Genomic DNA, 26,559 nt, shown 5'->3' with positions numbered 1-26,559 from the left:
TGTCCCCAGGTACACTGATCAACTTTGTACACTCATTCCAGAGGCTTTTGAATTTGCAAAGTCAGGTCTGCTGTGGATGCACACAATAATTGTATTCCTGCTACCCGTAGAAATCAGCTGAGGTAAGTTGTGTCTCTTTGTGAACTGTAAGCCCTTCAGAAGCAGCTGCGATTTTGATTATGAGTTTGAATTTAGCATGATCAGAAAATTATTTAAATAAGTACTCAAAGAAACCACTTTCGGTGCATGATGTTACGACTATGTTTTACACTGTCCTGACTCACGGATGTGTGAGGTTATTAAAGTCTAGAGGCCAATTTGAAAAGCATTTCTGTCGAGCACAGAATATTGTTATCGAAGACTGACCGATAACCTATTAAAAAAAGCCAACGAAATTGGGTGTTGGCATGAGTGTTTTGAAGCTACCCCCCCCCCCTTAAATTTGAGCATATGCGATTGAATTGGGCAAGGTCAGCCTGCCGTGCCTTATAGGTATTGCTATTCCCCTTGGGATGAACTGATATTGCTTATCTCACAGAAAAGGGTGTAATATTCAGATGACGTCACACACATACAACGTTCTGCCATTATTTTACAGGATTTAACTGTAGCCATGGCGACCGTTACCAAGCAACAAGGTCAGAGGTTTGTGCGTTTTTTCGGAAGCCTTGGTGTTGGGTTCAGCCTGGTTACGGTTTACGTTGGTATGAACTACGTTCCCATTGATGTGCCTGACTTGAGCAACGTGTCTGATCGAATGGTGTTTGCCTGCCGATGGCTCGTGTTGTCTCTTTTGCCACTGTTATGTTGCGTCTTCGTAAGTATAGTCTTTTTACAACAGCATCAACTCTAAACAAAGTCTTAGTTCAAGTCAGAAAACCGTATATGTCATAAAGCCAGGATCACGCCCCAAATCACGATGTTAGTAACATAAAAGCATGGCTGCAAACCCTGGGAAGAGCAAACGGAAAATCACTGAGGGATGATTCAACATTGATTACAAAATACAAATAAACCACAAACGGAAACTAATTGCGTGCATGATAATTAACTTTCAAAGTTGAACAAAGAAGTTGTTACTGGAGTGGAGATCACAGATTTCAAACTCCGATCCAGTCCCTTGCTTTCTTTTCAAATTTAAGAGTTGTTTTCCTAATGCACTTTGTCATCTTTGCTGTGTGGTTTATTTTGAAAAAAGAAAGAAAGTTGAATCATCTTTCTTCTCGTAGACGTTACACCGCTTTGTTTGTGTCTATATTTTGTAAAGTGACTTTGCTCGCTCGATGGGTTGCTTTCCTTGTCAATCGTAAGACATGATTACTAGACATTGCCTACCTCACATGGATTATAAATTAACATTAAGCGGCCTTTGCATGGCCAGTTTCATTTTGTTTTGGCTATACTGACGAAGCTTTTAAACAAATGTTTTCCTTTTCCACATTTGTAATATTGTTTATTCTACAGATCGTGGCAAGCACTCGGTTTGCCAACATTCAGACGGCGGGTATCAACCCGTCTCTCCCAAGATCTGAACAAATCGTCGGAATGAAACAACGTGTCCTTCAGAACACCTTGGAACAAACGGTGCTTCATGTGGCAGCTGTATTGGCTCTGAGCACCTACCTAGAGGGCACCAGCCTCAAACTCGTCCCGATCTCCGTTTTCTTGTTCCTCTGTGGGCGAGTCACATTCTACGTTGGCTATCTAGCAACTGATTATACACTGTATCGCGCATTTGGCTTTTCTACCACGTTTTTTAACAATATCATGGTCATTGGTTATTGTTTGTATTGTCTGTTTACTGGTGGGGCTAGTGTGGGGTTTCTGTAATCGACGCAATCGCGTTTGTATCATCATTGTCGACATTTTAAAGTCTAGATGCAAATTATCGCAAAACGATACCAATTATACATTTTAAAAAGGCAAGGAAATGCAATTTTAATCAATTTCAAAACGAATCAAAGTTTGCATGACATCATGGTGATGATGTTTACAAAATGAACATAATTCGAAACTGAAAAGTCAAACGTGTCACTTATTTTAGTTTTACCTTTTATTTGCAGTTATGACATCATTTAATCTGAGCTTTGAATATTACACATAATTATCGAAAAATTGTTGCATTTTGGCTGCGACTTTGGAGGAAATAAATCCTGTCGCTGAAAACATAATTTACTTTGAACCAAATTAAACGCAGATACATTTGCAAATACAAGACGATTTTGTTTTGGGCGTTTTGTGCTATTTTGCTTGTACATTGCAGCACAAAAATGGTTCCAATGACCGATGAAGTTGAATAAACTGAGTGACAAGAACCAATCTATGGTTTATTTGCTCTGGGTTATTTAAAAGTTTAGAAGATTGTGATTCTAGCTGTGTGATTGGCTTCTGTAAGCTGACTGGGGCTAACCTTAAAAGAACTAAACGCCGCAAAAAGACTCATTTGAGGGGTAATCATTCTAAATCGGATCGTCTTTAGAGGACGTCTCTTCTATAGCCCTTTGGGAAATGTTGCTAGCTACATGTTGACTGCACGTTTGCTACCAAAGACGGTAAATCGTCCAAGATTGACAACGATTTATGAAAAACGATGAGTTTGAAAGTTGCAAATTTAAAGAGAGCGAACACATATGCCTGTAATTGGCCATCGTCTGCACAGTGCACCCTAAAAACAGATTGGTTGGAATAACCAAAATATTGGTAAGATTTGTGATATGTGTCCAACCAATCACGTTGTTAAAACAGATATTACTACAGTTGTTGACAGTTGTTGAAACAAGTATTCTGTGTCATTTTCTTAGTTGTTCCAAACAGTCAGAATACACAATAAACTGCTATTTTTGTTTTGACAAAACAGGTTTTAGGGTCATTGCGTTTAATTGATGAAGACAATGTGTCAACGATTCTTGAAATCGCATTTTTGGATGAAAGAGGTTTCAGGGCCATTGTGTTTAAAAGTTCCAAGGTATATTTGTTTGAAGATCTCGACGTTTGGTGTCACAATGAGCCCATGGTTGTGAAAGTGTAGTTAGAGCGAGAAGGGGGCGTGGCTAGCACAATCGGATATCAAGTCGGCCTGTTATCGATCTCCACGCTAGATTATGACCTAGCTGCTCGGTTTCATGTTGAGAAGCAGTTTGAGAAGCAGTTTTACTGTGACAAATGTTTTCCAGTGGGTTGTGCCATGTCATGTGCGCTTTTAAAGAAATTTAGCTATTTCTAGAATTTAGCTTGTGCAAAATGGCCTTAAGTAAGAGGGTGTTGAAAAACGCAGCCCATTACACTTTGAATATGCAACGAAACCTGTGCGATCTTGCGTCATTTGCGGACGGGAATGCAACATGGATGAACGTTGCAAGTCTTTTAACTTTATTGATTGCAATATGTGCGAGTTGAACCTTGCCACAAGACGAGAGCATCCCCAAGACTTCATTGCAGTTCAAGGGAGTGTGTACTTTGATGCAGATGAGAACACACCTCTCTACTCACTGACTGATACTCCCTTGATTCGCTACAGAAGTTGCAAGATACTCTCGGATGCCGGTTATAATTCAAGCGGTATCTACACAATCTACCCAGCAGGATTCGGTGATGGCGGTCTTCGTGTCTACTGTGACATGGAAACTGACGGCGGGGGATGGATCGTGTTTCAGAGGCGACGAGATGGCAGTGAAGACATTTCTTAAATAGTTTACTTTTCGCATTACTTCCAACAAATTTAGTATTCATTTATCATATCAAACACGTACATAACAGAGTTTAGATACTAGTGCGCGCATCTCCAAATATTAGCGATTCTATTGACATTTTAGGCTGCCGGTTTAGGTTCGGTAATCATTCTCACATAAGCATGTGGCCTTCAGCATAACAAATATAGCAATAATATTCCCCTTCACACAGCTGGAACTAAATCAATATCGTGAGGCTTCTTGTTATCATCGGTGAGACTGCTTATTGTAAAAAAAACTGCTGTTGAAATTGAAGACGCGTCCAATGCTTTACGGTCGCTGAAATTCTTATTAAGTTTTGAGAATGGGATCAACAGGCGTGGAACTGATGTGTATGCAACGGTTGACTGTCTAATTTGAAAGGTCATTAGTAACCACCTAAGCAAAGGGTGGATGGGGGTCGTGGTGTAATATGATGGGAGAGGATATTCTCTGAAAACGTGCAGCATCGAAATGCGTGAAATGAAACACAGAATAGTGGGTAGAATGGTTTAGATTTGCCACAAGCAAACCAAGATGGAGTTTTTACATCGACATTTTCGTATGTCAGGCTAATTTCTTTGGTAATCGAATAACTGGACCTTGCACAAAATTACGAAAAAAAATACAAAACAAATATTACATGTTGCAAATATTTTTTAGGAAATCGGGATGCGGATAGGTAGAATTTTAAGGTATGAGCAAACAGAGACAACACAGTTATCATCAACACGGCCCTGGTATATAAACACATAATGGTGTTCATTCTAAGATACTGAGGTATTTTCGCAATTTCATTTTCAAAAATCGTCATGCCTCCAAGTACACGAAATGTGGGATATTGTTGTGAACTTGACTCCACATATTCGTGATTTAATTTCAGTGGTTTATATAAGGCTGTCAATTCAGGTGTTGTAATCATTATAAAGCAATTAGCTTGTGGCTTCTGGCAAAGGAAGTAGTCATAGTAAGCTGACAGTTTTCCTTCGAGGAAAGCCATATGCCCTTCATTACATGAGCATCGCTTGAAATTAATCGATATCTTATACCTGCTTATTGTAGACACTGCTACTGAAATTATAAACGTCTCTATCACATTTGACATACATAAAGGAAAACAAATGTTGAATAGCCTATGTTCGTTTATTCTGACGCTGCCGCCACTTTTTTTCAATATGTATTTTCAGCGGTGCATAAAACTATAAAATTGTCAAGTTATCAACGAAAACTAAATGATTGACAATTAAAATGGTATATCAGGTACAACATTTTGGCCTACAATATTTATTCAGGGACCACAAAAGAGGGAGGGGGAATTATATGCTCTCCCTCCCCACGCTTTAAAAAGTGGGGGAACATTTCCATTGACCCATCTATTGATGCCAATGAACACATTGAGGCAATTGAAAAATAACACAATAATACGAAAACCAATAGATTTATAATGGGAATATTTTAAGGGAGGGCGATTCCCTGAACTCAGAACATTTTCCAAAAAAAAAAGAATGTCAGGTGGTTCTCCAGACTGCATTGATAAACAACATATCATTTATACATGAATGAACCAATAACAAAACCATTTGTACATCGGAAACGCTTCATTGGTGAAACCTTTCCGTTATAAAATTCTCTTTTTTCTTTGTTTCTCTTCATAATTCAGCAATTGTGGTAATATACACACAGCGAAACAATGTTTCATTAATGCACCATTAAGGCTGATTAAAAAAATTGACAGCATAAGCCCTATATTTGCCCTATTTGTTTAGCGAGCACGTAGTGCTTGTCTTTGGCATGTTGGCACAAACTGAGACATTATAGACGTTATCACGGGCGGAGCTACACGTGTGTGTCGCAAAGATATACATTTCCCGCGTGACTGTTTGGTGACTTCACATTTATATTGGTATCAACCAATCCAGTGCAAGCTATTCATTAGCAATCATTTTACTGACCAATAAGTGTCTTTCATCTCCGTGGAATGTACACCGTGCTATAAACCAGAAGCACTACGTCGCCAATTTCATTCGAGAAGCTGTACTATGGTAACCCGTTTACGTACATCAGCAGCGTAGCGATGATCTGAAGCAGCGAAGTTGCCGGATTCAAACCTGATTGTTGAACCTCTTTTACTGCTTGTGGACAATAGCAATTAAATACATCTACATCATCGCAGAACAACACGTTGACGCTTTTGTTTACTAAGCGAGAAAATAGTTGGCATTGTCAACTTCTTCAGCAATGGCAAAACTGGACGCCGGTTTCATAGTTTTTGAATTGATGATATTTTGGGGAACGGTCTTGTTTGTCAGTGCACATCAATCTAATCCACGTCAACAAATCATGTACGCCGCGGAAAATCGTGCACTGCGAGGGTTCGTATATGCAAACAAAACTGTGCGATCTCGTGTCATCTGCGGACGGGAATGCAGCATGGATGAACGTTGCAAGTCGTTTAACTTTAACGACTGCAATAAAATGTGCGAGTTGAACTTTGCAACCAAACGAGAGCATCCCGAAGACTTCAATGCAACTAAAGAGAGTGTGTACTTTGATGAAGATGAGGACCCACCTCTCTGCTCACTGACTGATAGCTCTATGAATCGCTACAAAAGTTGCAAGATGCTCTTAGATGCCGGTTATCGCTCAAGCAGTATCTACACAATCTACCCAGAGGGATTCGGAAATGGCGGTCTTCGTGTATACTGTGACATGGAAACTGACGGCGGGGGATGGATCGTGTTTCAGAGGCGACAAGATGGCAGTGTGGACTTCTACCGTAACTGGACCGAGTACCAGTCTGGCTTTGGTGATCTGTCCGGTGAGTTCTGGTTGGGCAATGACAACTTGGTGACTCTGACGTCTGATGATTCACGTGGAACATGGGAGCTACGAGTTGATTTAGAGGACTGGGAGAGCAACACGGCATGGGCCAAGTACTCAGATTTCCAAATATCCCCGGGTGAGTACAATCTGAATATTGGCCAATACGATGCCAGCAGCACTACCGGTGACTCTCTTGCTCTTGGGCATCACACATATTCCAGGTGGGATCACAGAGGACGTCCTTTCACAACAAAGGATCGTGACAATGATCAATATTGTGCAAAAAAATACAAAGGAGCTTGGTGGTTTAATGATTGTTGGTATTCTCACTTGAATGGTCCATATTACCCAGATGAGAATGCTGGTAGTAACATGGGCGTGCAATGGTTTGCATGGAAATCGCGTGATTATTCTCTGAAAGAATGTAGCATGAAAATGCGTGAAATTGGACCATGAACGTTTTTATATTGAATAATTGTATAATGTTAATATCGAAATTATTGTTTGGTTTGTACTTGTAAGTCATGAACAATTATACAACCATGATTATCTAATACCACCTCGCACCTTTCATACATTTGAATAAACACTGACAAAACTGTGTTAGGCAATTAAACGCATTCTTGCTATGATTGATAAACATTTTTAGAAGCTAAACATTACGTGTGCAATGCCTATAAGTCCATGTGCAATTCTAAACAGTATTCATCAATACTCATGTTTAGATTTATACGTGTTTACAAAGTGATAGCAAAAAGGTTTTAAGAAAAGTGTTTGCTGAACACAGGTTTGCAGTAATTTTGTATTGGTTTGGTATTGCAACTGTTGATCTATTCAGAATTACCGTTTAAATTGTACTCCCTTTTTCTGCCTATGCACTTTCTCGTTTAAATGCCAGATATTATCATAATGGCTACGTTTCAGAAAGTGAGCACGAGTCGAATTGGACTTGCGTGTACGGACTAGAATATTGTCTTGAAACGTGCGGTATGAAACTGCTTGTTTTTGTGTACATGTATAATGTATCTGCCTTTTCATTGGTAATGCATTTCTGGGCTGATTTGCATACTGCTTTTTTGTAGCTCAGATTATACACTCTTGTATCAAATGGCTGCCACGCCCATTAAAGGGTGATTTTTTTTCTCATGAATATAAAGGTCTGTTTAAAGTTTCACACTTTAATGAAAAAGTGCACAATTTGTTCTTTTTCTTCTGGACTATGACGGAACTTGGTGGAAAATGTTCTCTCAAAATTGTAAATACGTAAACAAAAAAAATGGGTGTTTTTTTTTCGAATTTCAATATTTGGTTACTTTACCTCTTTTTTCGACCGATTTTTTTTTCTCCATTATTTTTTGGAGAAAAGTAAAAAAAAAAAAAAAAAAAAAAAAAAAAGGAATAACAGTAAAAAAAAAGAGTAAACTTTCATTGTCTAGTTAGTCTGATTTCATTATTACTTATTCATAATTATATTGCACAGACGGTATGTGGCACAAATAACGTCAGCTTAGAACTTGTAGTAGAGTGTTATTATTACTCTTTAAAAAAAGGTTTTACAATTTTCAACATATTTTTAATCCCGTTACTATTTCAAGAAAAGTATTTTAAAAATTCACAAAACCTTTGCAAGAGAATTCGAATTCCACTTATTATTAATCTTTAACTGCAAAAAATGGAAAATATTTGGATTGCTGGTTATTCGTCCTGTCAAAGAAAGCAAACTAAAAATGTTCTTCCACCGAACAAACTATTTTTCAGTCGGGGTAATTTGTGTGCAATGCAAGGAACGAATGATAATACATTTGTTCAAAATTTGAACATCACGTATGGTTTAGAGCATGTTGTCGACCGTTGAGTTCTTAATTGATATATAATTAAACTGACCATAAAAAGCGCATCTAGATGCAGGATGAGTGGCAAAAACCAACTATTTTATCGGATCTTAATTGATATGCACATTTTACTTTTTGGCTGTATATTGCGATAAACAAAATGATTCTAATGACCAATGACGTTGAATAAACTGAGTGATTGGAACCAATGCTTTTCTTGATTAATTTAAAGTAATGAGTGTGAAAAAAAATGTGATCGTAGCAGTGTGATTGGCAGCTGTAAGGCAACTCGTGCTTATGCTTCAGAAGTCCACGTATGGTTCCCCTTTCATCCGCAACGTCGTCTTCAGGCCGTCGGATTCAACCAAATCTCAATACTGGAGCCCGGGAAGTGAATCAGATTCATGGATTCTAAATAGTCGCAGTAACCTCGAAAGAATGTTTGAGATCTAACGTATACCCTCATAAAAGGTCATGCCCCAAGAAAACCCTGATAACGCAATAGACTCACTGAAATTAAACACTACCCAAACATTTTGCCCCTCCCATATAGATATTCAAATCTGCATCAGCCATACAGTCAAGACAGACATATATACCTAACATATAATTATGTGATGGCTTGGATAGGTGGAAACACAGCTAAACTATAAAGGGCAGTACAGACGTACGCGGTAGATTCCCTTCAAGAGAAGGTCAATGCTCGGGACAGAGCCTACATCCCTTCACTCGTCCGCACCGCCCTATCTAAGGACGCTGGTGACCGCTAACCCATTTCACAAAATCACATGTGAAGTTTGCACGTACACGCATCGCGCTCTTGTTATGTGTACAAGGAAGAGTTGACCCTTGACCCGTGACACAAAATCGGGAAACAAAATCCGTCCAACTGAGAGAAATAAGAGGTGACCAGCGCCCTATAGGGTAGGGCGATGGAGGATTCGCTCGTAACTCCGCCCTGCAAATAGGGCGCTGGGAAGGGCTGATGTCGTTTCACAGAATCCTGTGAAGGAAGTACGGAGGGCATTATGGGTACCTTATCATGACCTTCGCATGCAGTTAGCGCGCTGGGTATGATAAACAGCTGTAGCAGTTCATATGCTGCATGCTACGTCACAGGTCACGTAAAATCTATCCAATGAGTGCTTGAAGAGATCAGCCTTTCCCAGCGTCCTATTTGCAGGGCAGGGCCCGTACGAGCGAAGGTGGAGAAAAGGGATCTTTCCACATCACAGACTTATCGTGGCGCTTGGTGGCGCTCTAACTAAAAATAGTGAAGAGTCTATATACAGCTCTGACGTCACGTTTTGTATACAAAATGATGTACATGTTCGCCAGTATGGAAAAAGTGCAACGGGTTATGGATTATGCCATGTCGAAAATGACAGTGTGAACGTTATAACATCGTTATTGAAAAAAAGGTTATGGCATTTCTAGGTAGAGTAACAAATAAACCAAAGTAATCAATCAGTATGTCCGTGATTAATTTGTACATTTTGAAGAAAATTCTTCAACGGTTTACTTTTTGCATTACTTCTCACAAATTTAGTAATAATTTGTCAATTAAACACCTACATAAAAGGGTTTAGATACATTGTACTTGTGCGTGCATCTCCAAAAATGTGCGATTCTATTGACATTTTAGGCTGCCACTTTAGGTTTGGTAATCATTCTTACTTGAACGCAATAAACATGTGGCCTTCAGCATAATAAGTAGAGCATAATAACCAGAACGTTGTTCCTCAAAAGCAATAATATTCCCCCTCCCGATTTCATTGGAATTGCTGGAGCTAAATCAATATCGTGAGGCTTCTTGTTATCATCGGTGAGACTGCTTATTGTGAATACTGCTGTTGAAATTGAAAAGGCGTCCAATACCGCCTGGTCACTGAATTTCTTATTACTTTACGAGAAAAGAATCAACGGGCGTGAAATTGATGTGTGCGCAACGGTTAACTGTCTAATTTGAATATTCAATAGTAACCACATAAGCAAGTAAGTGTGGATGGGGACGTATTGTAATATCATAGGAGAGGATATTCTCTGAAAACGTGCAGCATGAATTTGCGTGAAATAAACCCAAATACAATGTAGTGAGTAAAATGGTTTAGATTTGCTACAAGCAAACTAAGGTGGAGTTTTTACATCATCATGTTTGTATGTCTCACGGGCTTATTTTTTTAGTTATTGAAATTATAGTCGCACAAACTGGACCTTGCACAAACGAAATCATATTCAACGAAACAAAAAGACGTACATTAATAACGATAAATGAAATATTATGGCGAGGTATATTAACAAAAGATGCTTGATATTGGATATATTTTTAGGAAATGACGATGCTGATAATTACGTACAATTTTAAGGTATGAACTAATATACAAAACACAGTTATCATCAACAAGGCCCTGATTAAGAACTAAATAAATAAAAGTGACAATCTATAATATTGAGGCATTTTCGCATTTCTTTCAACAATGCAATCGCCAGCCCTCCAAGTACAAATGTACATGAAACTTGAGGTATTGCTGTGGACTTGACTCACCATATTTGTGACGTAATTTCAATTTTTTAATATAAGGTTGTCAAGTCAGGTGTGGTGATCATAAATGAATGCAACAAGCTTGTGGCTTCCGGCAAAGGGATTAGCCATAGTAACAGAGAGTTTTATCTTCAGAACAACATTTTGCTCCTGCAAACATTACATTAGCATCGCTGGAACTAAATCAATATCGTTAGGGATCTTGCTATCATATACCTGCTTATTGTCGTCACCACTCCTTAAATTACAGACGTCCATATCACAAATGTACGTTCGTCCATGTCTTACAGATCGATGAGACTACACGCCTACAACACATCTGCCAATCAAAGGCTAGGGTTTGTGACTGGCGGGTAAACTGACCAATTACGAGCCACTTGTGTGGAATTACGTATCATACCGCGACAACCAATCACTGAATTACACATCGTCGTGCAATACATTCCTTGCCAAGCTGTAACAAAATATATCACCACCAGACCTCTACACCAGTAGATAGCTATCTAGAAGTGATTTCGAGAAGTCTGCTTTAGCAAGCAGTGTTGTTTTTTATTTTGGTCGTATCGCAATCATTACTCATAGTTCAATCGGACACGACAATTCGCTAAATTTTAATCCCTGTAATTTCAACTATTTGGCACGCATTACAAGAAAAAAACTGAGATTGGCGTTAAATCCCTTGATCTTAACGAGGACTTCAACTAATGTAAACAATGGCTAAACAGATCTTTACTGGCCTGGAACTGTTTCACATAATATCCTTCATATGCCAGGGAGCTACCTTGTCTGTCTCTGGATTTAAAACTTCTTATACATGGGAACACACGTTTTATGCCGCTGAAAATTGCGCCCTAAAAGAGTTTGCGTATGCAAAAATAAATGCGCGATCTCGTGTCATCTGCGGACGGGAATGCAGCATGGATGAGCAGTGCCAGTCGTTTAACTTTAACGACTGCAGTAAAATGTGCGAGTTGAACCTCGCCACCAGACGAGAGCATCCGGAAGACTTCAACGCAACTCAAGGGAGTGTGTACTTTGATGCAGATGAGGACACACCTCTCTACTCACTGACTGATAGCTCCTTGAATCACTACAAAAGTTGCAAGATGCTCTTGGATGCCGGTTATCGTTCAAGCGGTACCTACACAATCTACCCAGAGGGATTCGGTAAAGGCGGTCTTCGTGTCTACTGTGACTTGCAAACTGACGGCGGAGGATGGATCGTGTTTCAGAGGCGACAAGATGGCAGCGTGGACTTCTACCGTAACTGGGCCGAGTACCAGTCTGGCTTTGGCGATCTGTCCGGTGAGTTCTGGTTGGGCAATGACAAGTTGGTGACTCTGACGTCTGATGATTCACGTGGAACATGGGAGCTACGCGTTGATTTAGAGGACTGGGAGAACAACACGGCATGGGCAAAGTACTCAGATTTCCAAATATCCCCGGGTGAGTACAATCTGACTATTGGTCGATACGATGTCACCAGCACCGCCGGTGACTCTCTTGAGTATCATAGAGGAAGCCCCTTCACAACAAAGGATCGTAACAATGATGCAGTTAATTATAATTGTGCCCAACACAACTCTGGAGCCTGGTGGTTTAATTGGTGTTTTGCCTCCCACTTGAATGGTCGCTACTACCCATATGCGAATGAAGGTAGTTACAATGGCGTGCAATGGCTTTATTGGAAACCAGTTCCTTATTCTCTGAAATCATGTAGCATGAAAATGCGTGAAATTGCACCATGAATGAAGATTGTTCTTCTAGTGCATGTAAACCATAGATGATTGTTCAATCATGGTCATCTAGTACCATTTCGCGCCTTAAATTTGCATCACTTTTGAATGGTTCACATGCAAATTGTAAATCTGTTCAAAATTAGGTGTTGTTGTAAATAAAAGTTCACGTGCACATGCAGTGCTAGCTGTACATCTCTTTTCGGAAAATAGAAGAAAGCGTACTTTCCCCTCACATTGAAAACGCATCAAATCGCCTTTGCAAACACTGTCTAATTTAAATGGTGAAAAAAATCACCCAAATGGGGGAAATGTGATACAGAAAAGAACCTAGCTTGCTTGTTGACTCTAATTTGAAATTTAATGCTGCCTTAAATCCGCGTTCTATCGCCAAATTGAGTAATGTAATTACGTTTGTTCTTTTGACAAATAAGGTTATTTAATGGTCGTGAAGTTCATTCAATTTTGTCGAGCCAGTAACAAGAGGTTGACATTTGATTGCCGATAAACGAAGAACAAATCTACGGTGACAACATCCTGCCCGTGTTGATTTGGTTGCAATTACTTTTGTGAAATTAAATTGCGAATATATGCTTGAATATTCAACTCAAGAATGATTCAAAATGTAATTTTGAAAGTCTGTCAACAGAAAAGAAGTGACTTAAACGAACTTGAATGACAGAAACGAAATCTCGTGTGCATAAACACAAAATTGAATGCAAAAATATTCTAAAAGTGAAATTAAGAATAGTTCAATCTGAATTTGAAAAAAAAAACATTCAAAGCGTTATAATAGAAATGAATGGAACGTTTTGCTGAATATTTTTTGAGGGGAAGTTAAATAGCTTTCCTGTTTGTGATTGTCATCATCAAGTTTCTTCTGTCTTTTCGCATTCTCGTTCCCTCAACGTTGTCTAATAATGTACATGTATATTCAAATGTCACTATTATTTTAACGTTTTATTGCATAAATGATGTCAGTTTAGATACTGTGTTTTAGTGTTATTCCTCTTGCAAAAAAATGTTTCACTATGTTTAGCGCAGCACAAGAAAATGTAAAAAAAAAATTAATAGTAAAATTAGTCTGAACTTATTATTTGTTATCAATATTAATACTGTACAAAAAGGAATATTACACACAATGATGGAAGCCCCAAAATGTGGGCTACTGGTTGTCCCTTCTGCCAACAAATGAAAATTAAGATTTCTCTCCAACCAATCGAACTTAATCCAGAAGTTTTGTATCGTTAGCTGTTGTTCATTTATTATGAATTCAAAACTCGGAGTAGTTTTAGGGGGTGTAAATTCTTTGAAATTACAGGGAACAAAGTCTGGCTGTTTGTTGTTTATAATGATGATGTAAATTAAACGAAATTTCAATATGCATAATTTAGGTCGTATTGTTACCCCTGGGTGCTGAATTGAAAGCTAATACAATTTAACAAAGAAGACACAGCAAGAGACGAGAAGAGCGCAAAAACTATGAATTTCCATTGAATCTGAATTAATATGCACATTTTACTTGCTTGTATAATGCGATGCCAAAACAAAAATGGTTCCAATGACCGATGACGTTGAATAAATTGAGTGACGAGAACCAATACATATTAAGTTTTTTCTCGATCGATTTAAAGTCTTAAATGTGCGAGAATGTGATTCTATCAGTGTGATTGGCACTTCTGAGGCGACCTTTCATCCGCAGCCACGTCTTCAGGGCGTCAACTTCAACCTCAATCTCAATACTGGACCCGGGATTCTGGATTCCGATTGGTTGCCAAAAGTATCGGACTAACTGTTCACGATTTTGGATTATCTAACAGTAACTTACATCTTCGACAAAAGTCACAACCCCAACAAAACCCAAGCAACGGAATAGTGTCCTCAAAAATTAGCATCTACATAGCTATGTAGATGCTAAGTGATCACATTTTGAGGATACAATACTCTAGGAGTCGCACATGCGCAGTTAAAAGTGCGGCTGGAACGTACTAGTCTGGTTCCAAAACCAAAAGATTCTGACTATTCCTGATGAATCTTAGGTCCGGTAGCCTCCGGTAATACATTGTGTTACAATTTACGTCACGTGACTAAAACGGGAGGAATCGGATAGCGCCCGAGTATTTCCGAGTATAACATAGGTTTAATTAACTGCTAATTGCTTATTAAAATTTTTTTAATGAGTTGATAATTAAAATTCATTGCTTTCATTTTAAAAAACTTGAATTTTCGACGATTTTGTGCATCAAATATACTCGGATCGTATGGGCGAACTTTTTGATGCGTCATGTACAATTTTGAATTTGACGACCGTTTACCGAGATTTTCCAAAACTCGGTCTTCATTCGGCTCCGCCTGCTAACAGTGCTATTTGGTCGTCTAATTTTGAAGATTCCAGATCAACATTAGTCAATGTTATCTTACAGAAACATCAAACTTTACTATCATAACTGTATGATATTACGAAACAAGTGATTTATTTACAAATTTGATCAGAACACTAAACGCTATAAGTGATAAAGCGAAATCGGAAACGAAGCCGAGCTTTGAAAAGGGTCATCAATGTCGTCATGTTTATTTGTAGCCATGGAGGCTGCCTGACCTACAATTTAGACTTGAGCGTCGGGAATACTTGTCAGGTCTGGGAACCAGACTAGGAACGTACGTGTAGAAGGCCCTGGGTAGCGGCTACAGCCACTTCACATAGAGGCGTGTGTTATACAGCCAGCTGATTCGGACACGACATTTAGGACAGAGATTAGTTCCTAAAAACCCATCTCAGCACAGAGTTGTAATGACTCGAGTCAATGATTCGACTCAAGTTTGACTCGATTCACAATTTTTGGTGACTCGACTCCAGGGGCAGATCCAGGCGGGGGGCGTAGGGGGCTTAGAAAAAAAGACTTAGAGAGACAGAGAGACTCAAAAAGAAAGGAAAAAGAGGGAGAGAAAAATTAATAGGGCAGTTCACGTCAGACCGTAGCCTGCTAGAATCAGTTGCACATAAGACAACAATTATTATTTGGGGTCTGTCATAGTTTTACTACAATTAAAAAAAAACCTGACAGGACCAAGAACTGCAACGAGACAGCACGCTTGACGAGACAGAGGGCGCGCGCGACGAAACAAAAAGGCAGCGGCGAACGAGAGAAGACATATGCTGTAAAATATGCTGTAGTTTACAGGAAAATTCACCAACTCCACTCTAGCAGGGCTGGCGGGCGGGCACGTCTTCGGCATGGACGTCAATCGATGTGGGCGTGGGGGGACACACACACACACACACCCACCCACACTTTTAAATCCGTTCAATGACAGGTTAAGAAATGAGAGATGGCGTTTATTATAAATATGAAGACATTTTCTCAATCTTGCAACCCAGCAATCGTAATGTCATTCATAAATACAAAGGAGTAGAGATTTTTGTGAACGCAAGTCTGCATATGTCAGACTGTCAATTCAGGTTTGTCAATCATTCTTAACTGAAAGCAATAAGCTTGATGCCTTCGGCATAAGGAGTAGGCATGGCAACCAGAGAATTACCCCTCGAGAGTAACAATACATGCGTCCCAATCTCATTCGATTCACTGGAACTAAATCGATATCGTGACAGTTCGTCATTTTGTGAAGCTGCTGATTGTCGAAACGACTGCTTTAATTATTGACGTCTTTATCACTAACCTTCTAATCCAATTTTGAGAATGGAATCACAGAGCGTGAAATTGATATGAAGGCACGAAATCTCCTGATTGTCGGTGCCTTTGTTATTACAGTATTTAGTTTGTATGACGACAAGTAATTAAAACGAAGACAGGACTTCAGCGCTTCACAAAGAACGTTAATCCATATATTACAGACCGAGAGGTAATAAGCTTACGGTGAGACATCCGCCAATCAAAGGCTACGGTTTGTGACTGGCGGGAAGACTGACCAATAACAAGCCACTGAACTGGAATGACGTATTCATCTGATAACCAATCAGAGAGACCCACGTCGTCTCCCTTAACCTATTTCTTTCTGTAAGCTGCCCAATCCATCATCACCAGGCCTCTGTATCACAGCAATCTAGCAGTTGTGTAAAGTAAACAGCTACCGAAAGCAGTGTGGCTTGATTTTTTGTCGTTTTGTTCCCCGTGATTTCAACTATCTGGCACACATTACTAGAAAAACTAACGTCGACGTTTAATACTTCAGTCACAGCTAGGACTTCAAGTTTTGGAGAGAAAAATATGGCGAAAATGATCTTTAGTGGTTTGGAACTGTTTCACATAATAACCATAATATGTCAGGGAGCTACCTTGTCTGTCTCTGGATATGAAAATTCGTATACAGGGAAACACACGTTTTATGCCGCTGAAAATCGCGCCCTAAAAGAGTATGGGTATGCAGCAAAAACAATTCGATCTCGTGTCATCTGCGGACGGGAATGCAGCATGGATGAACGTTGCAAGTCTTTTAACTTTAACGACTGCAATAAAATGTGCGAGTTGAACCTCGCCACAAGACGAGAGCATCCCGAAGACTTCAATGCAACTCAAGGGAGTGTGTACTTTGATGCAGATGAGGACACACCTCTCTACTCACTGACTGATAGCTCCTTGAATCGCTACACAAGTTGCAAGATGCTCTTCGATGCCGGTTATCGTTCAAGCGGTGTCTACACAATCTACCCAGATGGATTCGGTAATGGCGGTCTTCGTGTCTACTGTGACATGGAAACTGACGACGGGGGATGGATCGTGTTTCAGAGGCGACAAGATGGCAGCGTGGACTTCTACCGTAACTGGGCCGAGTACCAGTCTGGCTTTGGCGATCTGTCCGGTGAGTTCTGGTTGGGCAATGACAACTTGGTGACTCTGACGTCTGATGATTCACGTGGAACATGGGAGCTACGTGTTGATTTAGAGGACTGGGAGAACAACACGGCATGGGCAAAGTACTCAGATTTTCAAATATCCCCGGGTGAGTACAATCTGAATATTGGCCAGTACGATGCGAGCAGCACTGCCGGTGACTCTCTTGGGTATGACATAAATCCCTTGTGGTATCACAGAGGACGTCCCTTCTCAACAAAGGATCATGACAATGATGCGTCAGATATGTATAATTGTACACAAAAGTATACAGGAGCCTGGTGGTTTAATGATTGTTATTTCTCTCACTTGAATGGTCAATATTGTCCCGATGAGAATGCTGGTATTTACCAGGGCGTTCAATGGCGTTCATGGCAATCGGGTTATGCTCTGAAAGCATGTCACATAAAAATGCGTGAAATTGGACCATTTTGATTTAGTAATTATTTGTTTAATGAGTTTGTGCTTGTAAATCATGGATAATTGTGCAGTATGTTTATCTTTTATCATTTCTCGTTTTTAAAATTCATTGCTTTTGCATTTTACATTGATCTATTCCGAAATAGTTTTTTCATGAAAGTGACTGTTTTATACTGTGTACTGTCTAATTCAATTGCCAAATATAGCCCAAATATCTTTGACGTAGAAAATGAGCAGGAGTCGTTTTGGGCTGGCTGGCACGGAATATTCCAACAAAAGTGTTCAACGTTTGATTCGTAAAATAGGCCCATGCATTTTCCTTTCAGTTTTTAAAAGGCATTGTTGGCACATGAAGATGGGACCTGATTTTCAATTTAAATAATGTTTGATATATTTTAGATTTGTTTTTTTCTTTGTTATTATTAGAAGAATACCTGTATTTTGTCTTGCATCTGACATAACAGAAAGGTTACATAATGACAAGTACACATTTGATCCAACCGAAATGTTGAAGTTGAGGCAAATTCAACGGATGCAGCTACGACGAAAAGCTTGTTTCCATGCTAAATGTACATGTTTGATGGGCTAGATTATCAATAGGCATACCCACAGGCAGAAAATGTATTTATACGTGTAAAATAAACATGTTGTTCGCCTTATGTTACAAATCGCGAGATGATTGTTCATTTTTCCCGTCCTTTAAGTTTATGTTTTTAAGGACAGAAATCTTCTTGAATTTCGGAATTAAAATAAAATGCAAGACATTTAAGCGTCTCTCTAACTAAACATTATGTAAATACATCTCGCAAATTGTAAATATGTAAACAGAAAAAATACATGTTAGGTGTTTCGGCTCTTAAAATTATTTACATATTTTATTGCACAATTATAGTTCACGAAATTATGACTTCAGTTTAGAAACTGCGGTTAAGTAGTATTCCTCTTGTAAAAAGTTTTAAATATTTCAACATATTGTTACTCCACTTGATCTCACAAGAACTTATATAAAAAAATTCACAAAACCAAAAGAATTCGAATTTAAAATCAAATCAAAATTTGAAATTAGTCTCATGTTATTACGTGTTTTTTTTGTCTACACCAATTCAAAATATTTAGCCTATTCCTTCTGCAATTCAGTGTGTATAAAAAAATGCAAACAAAATATAATGGAATGCCAGACGTAAACTGTGTAACCAAAATAGATAATATAGGTATGGTTTAGAAGATACGCCTTTTCACTTTAAAATGAGACATCAAACGTCCAAATCTGATAATTTTTGATAGAGTTATGAGTAATTTTCAAAGAGACGGCAAATTGACCATGGGACCAAGTTTTCAATTTTAGAAATTGGGACAAAGGTAGCCTAATTGCCTTTGTGCGGAATTGCCTGGCCGACGAAAAATGTGTTAAGCGAGTAACCACAATTCTAAATACTTTCTTCCTATCACCTCATGCTAAAAAATTTGTAAAGTTTGTAAACATGTTTAAATGCTAGAACGTTTTAGCAGGAGGTATTAATAACAAGAAAGTGTTTAGAATTGTGTTTACTCGCTTAACACATTTGTGTAGACCAGGCAATATCCAGACAGAGGCAATTAGGCTACCTTTGTCCCAATGCCTCAATCTGAAAACTTGGTCCCATGTTCAACTTGACCTTTCTTCCAAAATTACTCATAACTCTGTCGAAAAATATCAAATTTGCACGTTTGTAAAGTGGAAGGGCGTATGTTTCAAACCATACCCATGTTATTGATGTTGGTTACTCATTCTACGTCTGGCATTCCGTTATATTTCGTTTGCATTTTTTTAAAACACTGTATAGAAAGAAAACAATTCTCCGCCCAATCAAACATTTTTGTCACATAAGGCTCTGCTTTGTCAGCTATTGTTCAGTAATGACCGTGTTGCAAAAAGTCGTGGGTTTTTTTTGGGGGGGGGGTTGTAATTTGTTTGAAACGAATGCTAATCATTTGTTATATTATTATAAATAAAGCAACATTTTGATATCATGCATGATTTAGGGTGTTTTGTCATCCTGAGTGCTTATTTGAATGTAAAATACATTTACCATAAAACACACATTGGGATACGGGAAAAGGGCAAAAACATTATTTTCATTGAATTTTAATTAACGTGCACATTATTACCTTTTGCTTGTATATTGCGATACAAAATTATAATGTTCCAATGACCAATGACGTTGAATAAACTGAGTGATGAGAACTATATCCATGATTGAGTTTATTTCTAGATTGATAAGTGTTGAGTGTGCGAGAATCTGATTCTAGCAGTGTAATTGGCAGCTATAAGGCGACTTGGGCTTATTCTTTAAAACCCCAACTTCGTCTTCAGGCCGTCAATATCAACCTGAGTCTCAACGAGGAACCCTGGCAGGTGAGTTGCATTCCTGGATTCCGATTGGTTGCCGCGTCGCGAAAGATCTGTTCACGAATTTCTGAGATCCAACATATATCTTCGAAAAAAGGTCACGCCCACAACACCACCCTAATAACGCAATGGGTTATCTCTAGTTGAACACTATCCAAACATTCTGTCCTTTCCCCATATAGATAATAAATCTGCAATTGAGTCAAGACAGACATACCTACAACAGATGTAAATGCGTGGCATGGGTAAACATAGACCTGTAAACTATAGAGGGGAGCACACTTGCATAATATTTTCCCAACCGAGGAGACCCATGCCCAGGGCAGGGCTCTGTCTGCCCTATATTCCTTCGTTGGTCCCCACCGCCCCATCTTATGAAGATGGTGCTCGCTAATCCATTCACAGAATCAGTTTCGCAAGGCATTGATGATAGGCCACCTAATGTTAGCAATGACGTTCATTCCATCGCGCTTCCGAAGAACCAAAATCCGTCCAATGAGAGCTCAGACAAATTGGAGGTCAACAGCGCCCTTAGATAGGACGGTGGACGAGCGAACCCTACCCCATGTTCATGCACGGGCTTATCATGACGCTTGGTGACGCTCCAACTAAAGACCACACGGCTCTGACATCTTGTGGAGCCGTAGATACTTATCAAGCACTGACAATTTAGTCAATGTTATGGTTAGTTGCAGAAAAATGCCTGGGCAGATTTCTCGTAAAATAGAAACACAGTATTCATTCAAGAAGGCCGTGGTTATTGTTTGAATGATGGCGATTATTCTCAAACCTTGAGACGTGTTTACAAGTCTTCCAACCAAGCAATTGTAATGTCGTTAAGACAGATGAGTTAGGATTTTGTGAACACAAGTCAGAATATTAGTGACTTTATTTAATTTCAGACTGTAAGTTCGGTCTGTTGATCAATCGTTTAAATGTCCCTCAAGAAAAAAAATACGTCCCAATCTCATTAGATTAACTGAAACTAAATCAATATCGTGGCAGTTCGTGCTATAATTCCTAAAGTTGCTGATTATAAAGACCCCTGCTTAGATGATGGACGCATTTATCACTATTACTTTCCCATTAAATGATGCGAATGGAGTCAAAGAACGTGAAATTGATATGAACGTACGCAATATTCCAAGTGCCTTCGTTATAACAGTCATGCATCTTTTATGACGACAATTAATTGACCACAATAATTGTGTTGCCTTGGCAGAAGGAGTAGGCATAGTAACCAGAGAATTGTCCCTCGAGAACAACAATATGTCCCATTCAAACTCGATCATTCGCTTCACTGGAACTAAATCGATATCGTGACAGTCCGTGTTATCATGTGAAGTTGCTTACTGCCGAAATGGCTGCTCCAATTACAAACGTCTGTATCTCTGACTTGCCATTCAATGCATATAATGCCTTTCTCATTCACTGTTGAGAATGGATTCAAAGAGCGTGCATTTGGTATGAACGCAATGTCTTTATGGTTTGGTGTGCATTATTATTACAGTGGCGTTTTCTATGACGACAACAAATAAACAAAGCGAATACTGGCCTTAAATCCTCCACAATTTATACGTTTACCCAATATTTACAGACCAATGAGATTATACGATTGTAATACAACATTAGTTCCCTTTTTGGTCCATTCCAATGACATTAGCACAGTTAAAAAACACTCATTTTAAATTGTTTTTATCTGTGCAATTTTTTTTATTTCTTCACATTGTGTATGATGCTGAAAGGTTTAAAATAGGACTGAAAAGCATAAGATACCTGTTCATATGGAAAATAACAGGTATATTCATCAAATTCATTGGTGCTCTTGTCATATTATGTGTCAAGTTGTTTGTAAAGATTGGGACACAATCCGCTACATGCATTTCATGCACAAAAAGGTACAGGGTAAATCCCTCAACTGTAGTAATACCATTGGAATTGACCAAAAAGGAGTTTTGTTTAATTGGCATTTTCTCAGCAACCCAATATGCTGTTTTCGTGATTACTTTTTTTTCAGTATTTGAAGAAAAGAACTCTCAGCTTTAATCTGATATCTAAAACATATCAATCACAGATCATGTTTTTGAAAAAGGCAAATGTTTCAGGGTTGCATTTTTAGGGGTCACCCTGTAGAGTCTATTATCTGCGTTCAGTCCACTTGCCGGGTTTTAAATGTACTTGTTTAAAACCGGCTTAGCACATATTCCTTTGCTAAGTGTGAATGGGGATGTGGTGTACTCAGTGGAACGGATTATTCTCTAAAAAAAGGCTAGCATGAAATTGCCAGAAATGAAACACACAATAGTGAATAAAATGGTATGGAATCGCCACAAGCAAACTAAGATGGAATTTTGTATCAGAATGTTCGTATTTCAGGCTAAGTTCGTTGGTCGTTAAAATATATCCGCACAAACTGGACCTTGAAGAAACAAAATTGTATTCCAAAAATGACGGACGGAAATATTAAGTGTGACCATCATGGAAAGGGTTGTTAAAAAATATGCAACATGTAACAGATTCATTTTAGAACATAATAGGTCTGCAGATTATGTAGATGTTTACGGTATGAGCAACCATACAAATGTGGTCATCATCAACAAGACCCTCAAATAACGGTGATCATTCTAAAATATTGAGAATTTTTCACATTTCTTTTAACAGAGCAATTGCCAGGCCTCCAAGTACATGAACGTTTGGGGGTGTTGCTGTGGACTCGACTCCACATATTCGTGACTTGATTTAAGTTTTCTTATTATATGGCTGTCAATTCAGGTGTGGTAATCATCCTTGACTGCAATAAGCTTGTGGCCTCCAGCAAAAGGAGTAGCCATAGTAACTAGGGAACTCTCTTTGGGAACATATGCCGCTCCATATATCAAATAATCTTTGCGTGCAGTAGATCAATTTCGAGAGGGATCTATTATAGACGTCTCCATCATCAGAACTCCGTTGATTATAACGAGGACTTCAACAAACTGAAAGAATGGCGAAACAGACCTATGTGGTTCAGAAAGTATTTCAAATAATATTCATCATATGCCTGGGAGCTACGTTGTTTGTCTCTGGATTTGAAACTTCTTATACGGGGAAGTATATGTTTTATGCTGCTGAAAATCGCGCACTACAAGAGTTTACCTATGAACAAAAACTTGTTCGATCGCGTGTCATCTGCGGACGGGAATGCAGCATGGATGACCATTGCAAGTCTTTTAACTTCAACGACTGCAGTAAAATGTGCGAGTTGAACCTTGCCAAAAGACAAGAGCATCCTGAAGACTTCAACGCAACTCAAGGAAGTGTGTACTTTGATGCAGATGAGAACACACCTCTCCACTCACTGACTGATAGCTACTTGGATCACTGCAAAAGTTGCAAGATGCTCCTTCATGCCGACTATCGTTCAAGCGGTATCTACACAATCTACCCAGAGGGATTTGGTAATGGCGGTCTTCGTGTATACTGTGACATGGAAACTGACGGCGGGGGATGGATCGTGTTTCAGAGGCGACAAGATGGCAGCGTGGACTTCTACGGCAACTGGGCCGAGTACCAGTCTGGCTTTGGCGATCTGTCCGGTGAGTTCTGGTTGGGCAATGACAACTTGGTGACTCTGACGTCTTATGAGTCATATGGAACATGGGAGCTACGAGTTGATTTAGAGGACTGGGAGGGCAACACGGCATGGGCAAAGTATTCAGATTTCCAAATATCCCCGGGTGAGTACAATCTGAATATTGGTCGATACGATGGCAGCAGCACTGCCGGTGACTCTCTTGGGCATGAAACAAATCCCCTGTGGTATCACAGAGGACGTCCCTTCTCAACAAAAGATCATGACAATGATGTGTCAGATCTATACACTTGTGCACAAAAGTACACAGGAGCCTGGTGGTTTAATAATTGTTTTTACTCTCACCTGAATGCTCAATACTACCCAGATGAGAATGCAGGTAGTTACCAGGGTTTGCAATGGCATTCATGGAAATCGGGTTATTCTCTGAAAGCATGTAGCATAAAAATGCGGGAAATTGGACCATAAACATTGTTTTATTAATATTCTTTTAATGTGTTGACGCTTGTTAATCATGGGAAATTGTACAGTACGTTCACCTTTCACCAATCAAGGTGCTATACGTAAAATTGGCCCATGACCTTTTTTTTAAATCTTTTAAAACGCTCTGTTTGCACAAGAGGATTGGATGTGTGATCCATTTAATTAACCTTGTTACTGTTAAAATTATTTTTTTAACAATGATTTCCACAATTTATGTTTGACATTTAAAAATGTTCATTAACAGTTTCCCAGTTACTTTAACACTTGAATAGTTGAAATTTCACGAGACGAATTTAACAAAACTAGGACAAATCAAAACCTCCTACTTTGCGATTACATTGGACCAAGTATGAAATCTATTGGTGTTATTTTTTCTATGGAATTGAAATGATACAAGTGTAAAAGTAACTGGGAAAACCTAGATTTGTTTTTTTTTATTGAACGATAGTTCCACAAAATTATGACGTCAGTTTAGAACTGTAGTCGAGTGTTATTCCTACTGCAAAAGAAAATGGAAAGCTTAACTCTCTGTGTTATTCCAACCGATTTGTTTCTCTCCAGTTATTGTGGAAAGAAAAAAGAAAAGTAAAAAGCAAAATATAAACAAATAAAACCACATTACCGAAAACAGAAACAAACAAACAAACAAACAAACTAAAATTTTATTTAGCCTGATTCCATTATTGATTATTCATATTTATATTTTACAAATGGAACTTTGCACAAATGGCGTCGGCTGACAAACTTGATTGAGCGTTATTCTTTGGCAAACAAAATACACAAGTCAACATCATTTAAATACAGTTACTCTCGCAAGAAAATATTTAAAAATCCCCAAAACCCAAATAAATAGAATTTAACTTGTAAAATTAGTCGGGTGTCATTATTTCCAATACACGTGTTACTGCACAAGTGGAATATATATGGGTTGCTGGTTATTCCTACTGTAAAAGAACGAAAAGTAAAATGCTCTTCGACAAATCAAATTCGTTCCACTTTTTTGGCATGGACTTTTCATTGTTAGCTCGCTTATTTCGTGTTGCAAAACGTCGTGGGTGTTTTTTTTTTTGCGGGGGCTGTAATTTGTTTTATTCAAAATGAAAGCAAATCAATAGTAATTACTTGTAATAATAACCATATTACTGACCCAACTATCAACATTATGCATAATTCAGGGCGTGTTGTCATTTTTCCAGTGCTTATTTAAAAGTACATTTAGTTGCCCATGAAACACACATCGAGACGCGGGAGGAATAGGCCACCTTAACCCTTATACTTTTCAACGGATTTTCATTAATATTCACGTTTTACATTTTGCTTGTATATTGCGATACCAAAAAAAAGGTTCCAATGACCAATGACGTTGAATAAACTGAGTGATGAGAACCAATCCCTGATTGATTTTTTTCTCCATTGATTTAATGTGTTGAGTGTGCAAGAATGTGATTCTAGCAGTGTGGTTGGCATTGTGTAAGGCCACTGGGCCTTACCATTCAAAACACGTATTGATGGATACCCTTTTGTTCACAACCTCGTCTTCAGGGCGTCAACTTCAACCTTACCCTGAACCCTGGACCCAGGGTGATGACTGGTTTCCGCAAGTCTCTCACGAATCGTTCCCGAATTTTGAGATCTAACATACATATTCGAAGCATGTCGAGCACTAAACTAAACCCTATTAACGGAATCTGCTCCTCAGAAATTGAGCACTGCCCATATATTTGCCCTTCTCTTAGTATTACAAGAAATGTAATCTGCCTTAACCAAAGAGTCCAGCGTACATACCTACATCGGATGTTAAACGCAACTCCCAATGTCTGTGACTCTATTTAATATCAGGCTGTCAATAAAGGTTTGGTAATCGTTCATCCTTGAGCGTAATGAGCTCGTGCTCCTAGAGTGAGGCATCTTTGGTAATCGTTTCCCCTTGAAGCAATTAGCTAGTGGCCTTAAGGGGTAGGCATTATAACCAGAATATTGTTCCTACGAGACCAATATTCACCCTCTCAATTTCAGTAGAATCGCTGGAACTAAAACAGTATCGTAAGAGCTATAGTTGCCAGCGATATGACTACTTACTTGAAGACTGCTGGTAATTTACTTTTTTTATGACTACAATTAATTCACAGAACGAAGACTGTACTTCAGCGCTTCACAGAGTAAATATATCCATAATATCAGACTGATGGGGTAATGGCTTATAAAA

At 38.8% G+C, this 26,559-nt stretch overlaps 5 protein-coding genes across 5 annotated transcripts; all 5 read left to right on the top strand.

The window, feature by feature from the left end:
- The first annotated feature begins 260 nt into the window (after positions 1-260).
- LOC119732317 (transmembrane protein 79-like) lies at positions 261-2,319 on the top strand. Its single transcript, XM_038205776.1, has 3 exons — positions 261-290; positions 599-817; positions 1,465-2,319. Exons 1-3 carry the CDS (start codon positions 261-263, stop codon positions 1,828-1,830), a joined length of 615 nt encoding a protein of 204 aa, XP_038061704.1. The 3' UTR covers positions 1,831-2,319.
- A 3,372-nt stretch (positions 2,320-5,691) lies between these two features.
- Positions 5,692-7,823, top strand: LOC119731704 (microfibril-associated glycoprotein 4-like). Its single transcript, XM_038204923.1, has one exon. The coding sequence runs from the start codon at positions 5,946-5,948 to the stop codon at positions 6,984-6,986; it is 1,041 nt and encodes a 346-aa protein (XP_038060851.1). The 5' UTR covers positions 5,692-5,945; the 3' UTR covers positions 6,987-7,823.
- Positions 7,824-11,377: 3,554 nt separating this feature from the next.
- LOC119732523 (microfibril-associated glycoprotein 4-like) lies at positions 11,378-13,035 on the top strand. The gene has a single exon (XM_038206081.1). The coding sequence runs from the start codon at positions 11,618-11,620 to the stop codon at positions 12,650-12,652; it is 1,035 nt and encodes a 344-aa protein (XP_038062009.1). The 5' UTR covers positions 11,378-11,617; the 3' UTR covers positions 12,653-13,035.
- Positions 13,036-16,683: 3,648 nt separating this feature from the next.
- On the top strand, positions 16,684-17,925 carry LOC119732316 (microfibril-associated glycoprotein 4-like). The gene has a single exon (XM_038205775.1). It carries the CDS (start codon positions 16,867-16,869, stop codon positions 17,923-17,925), a length of 1,059 nt encoding a protein of 352 aa, XP_038061703.1. The 5' UTR covers positions 16,684-16,866.
- A 5,357-nt stretch (positions 17,926-23,282) lies between these two features.
- On the top strand, positions 23,283-24,338 carry LOC119732315 (ficolin-2-like). The gene has a single exon (XM_038205774.1). The coding sequence runs from the start codon at positions 23,283-23,285 to the stop codon at positions 24,336-24,338; it is 1,056 nt and encodes a 351-aa protein (XP_038061702.1).
- The last annotated feature ends 2,221 nt before the right edge of the window (positions 24,339-26,559 follow it).

This window comes from Patiria miniata, unplaced genomic scaffold, assembly GCF_015706575.1.
Source record: "Patiria miniata isolate m_02_andy unplaced genomic scaffold, ASM1570657v1 HiC_scaffold_24, whole genome shotgun sequence".
In the NCBI taxonomy this organism is placed as follows: Eukaryota; Metazoa; Echinodermata; class Asteroidea; order Valvatida; family Asterinidae; genus Patiria; species Patiria miniata.
This window is presented reverse-complemented; position numbering and strand designations above follow the sequence as displayed.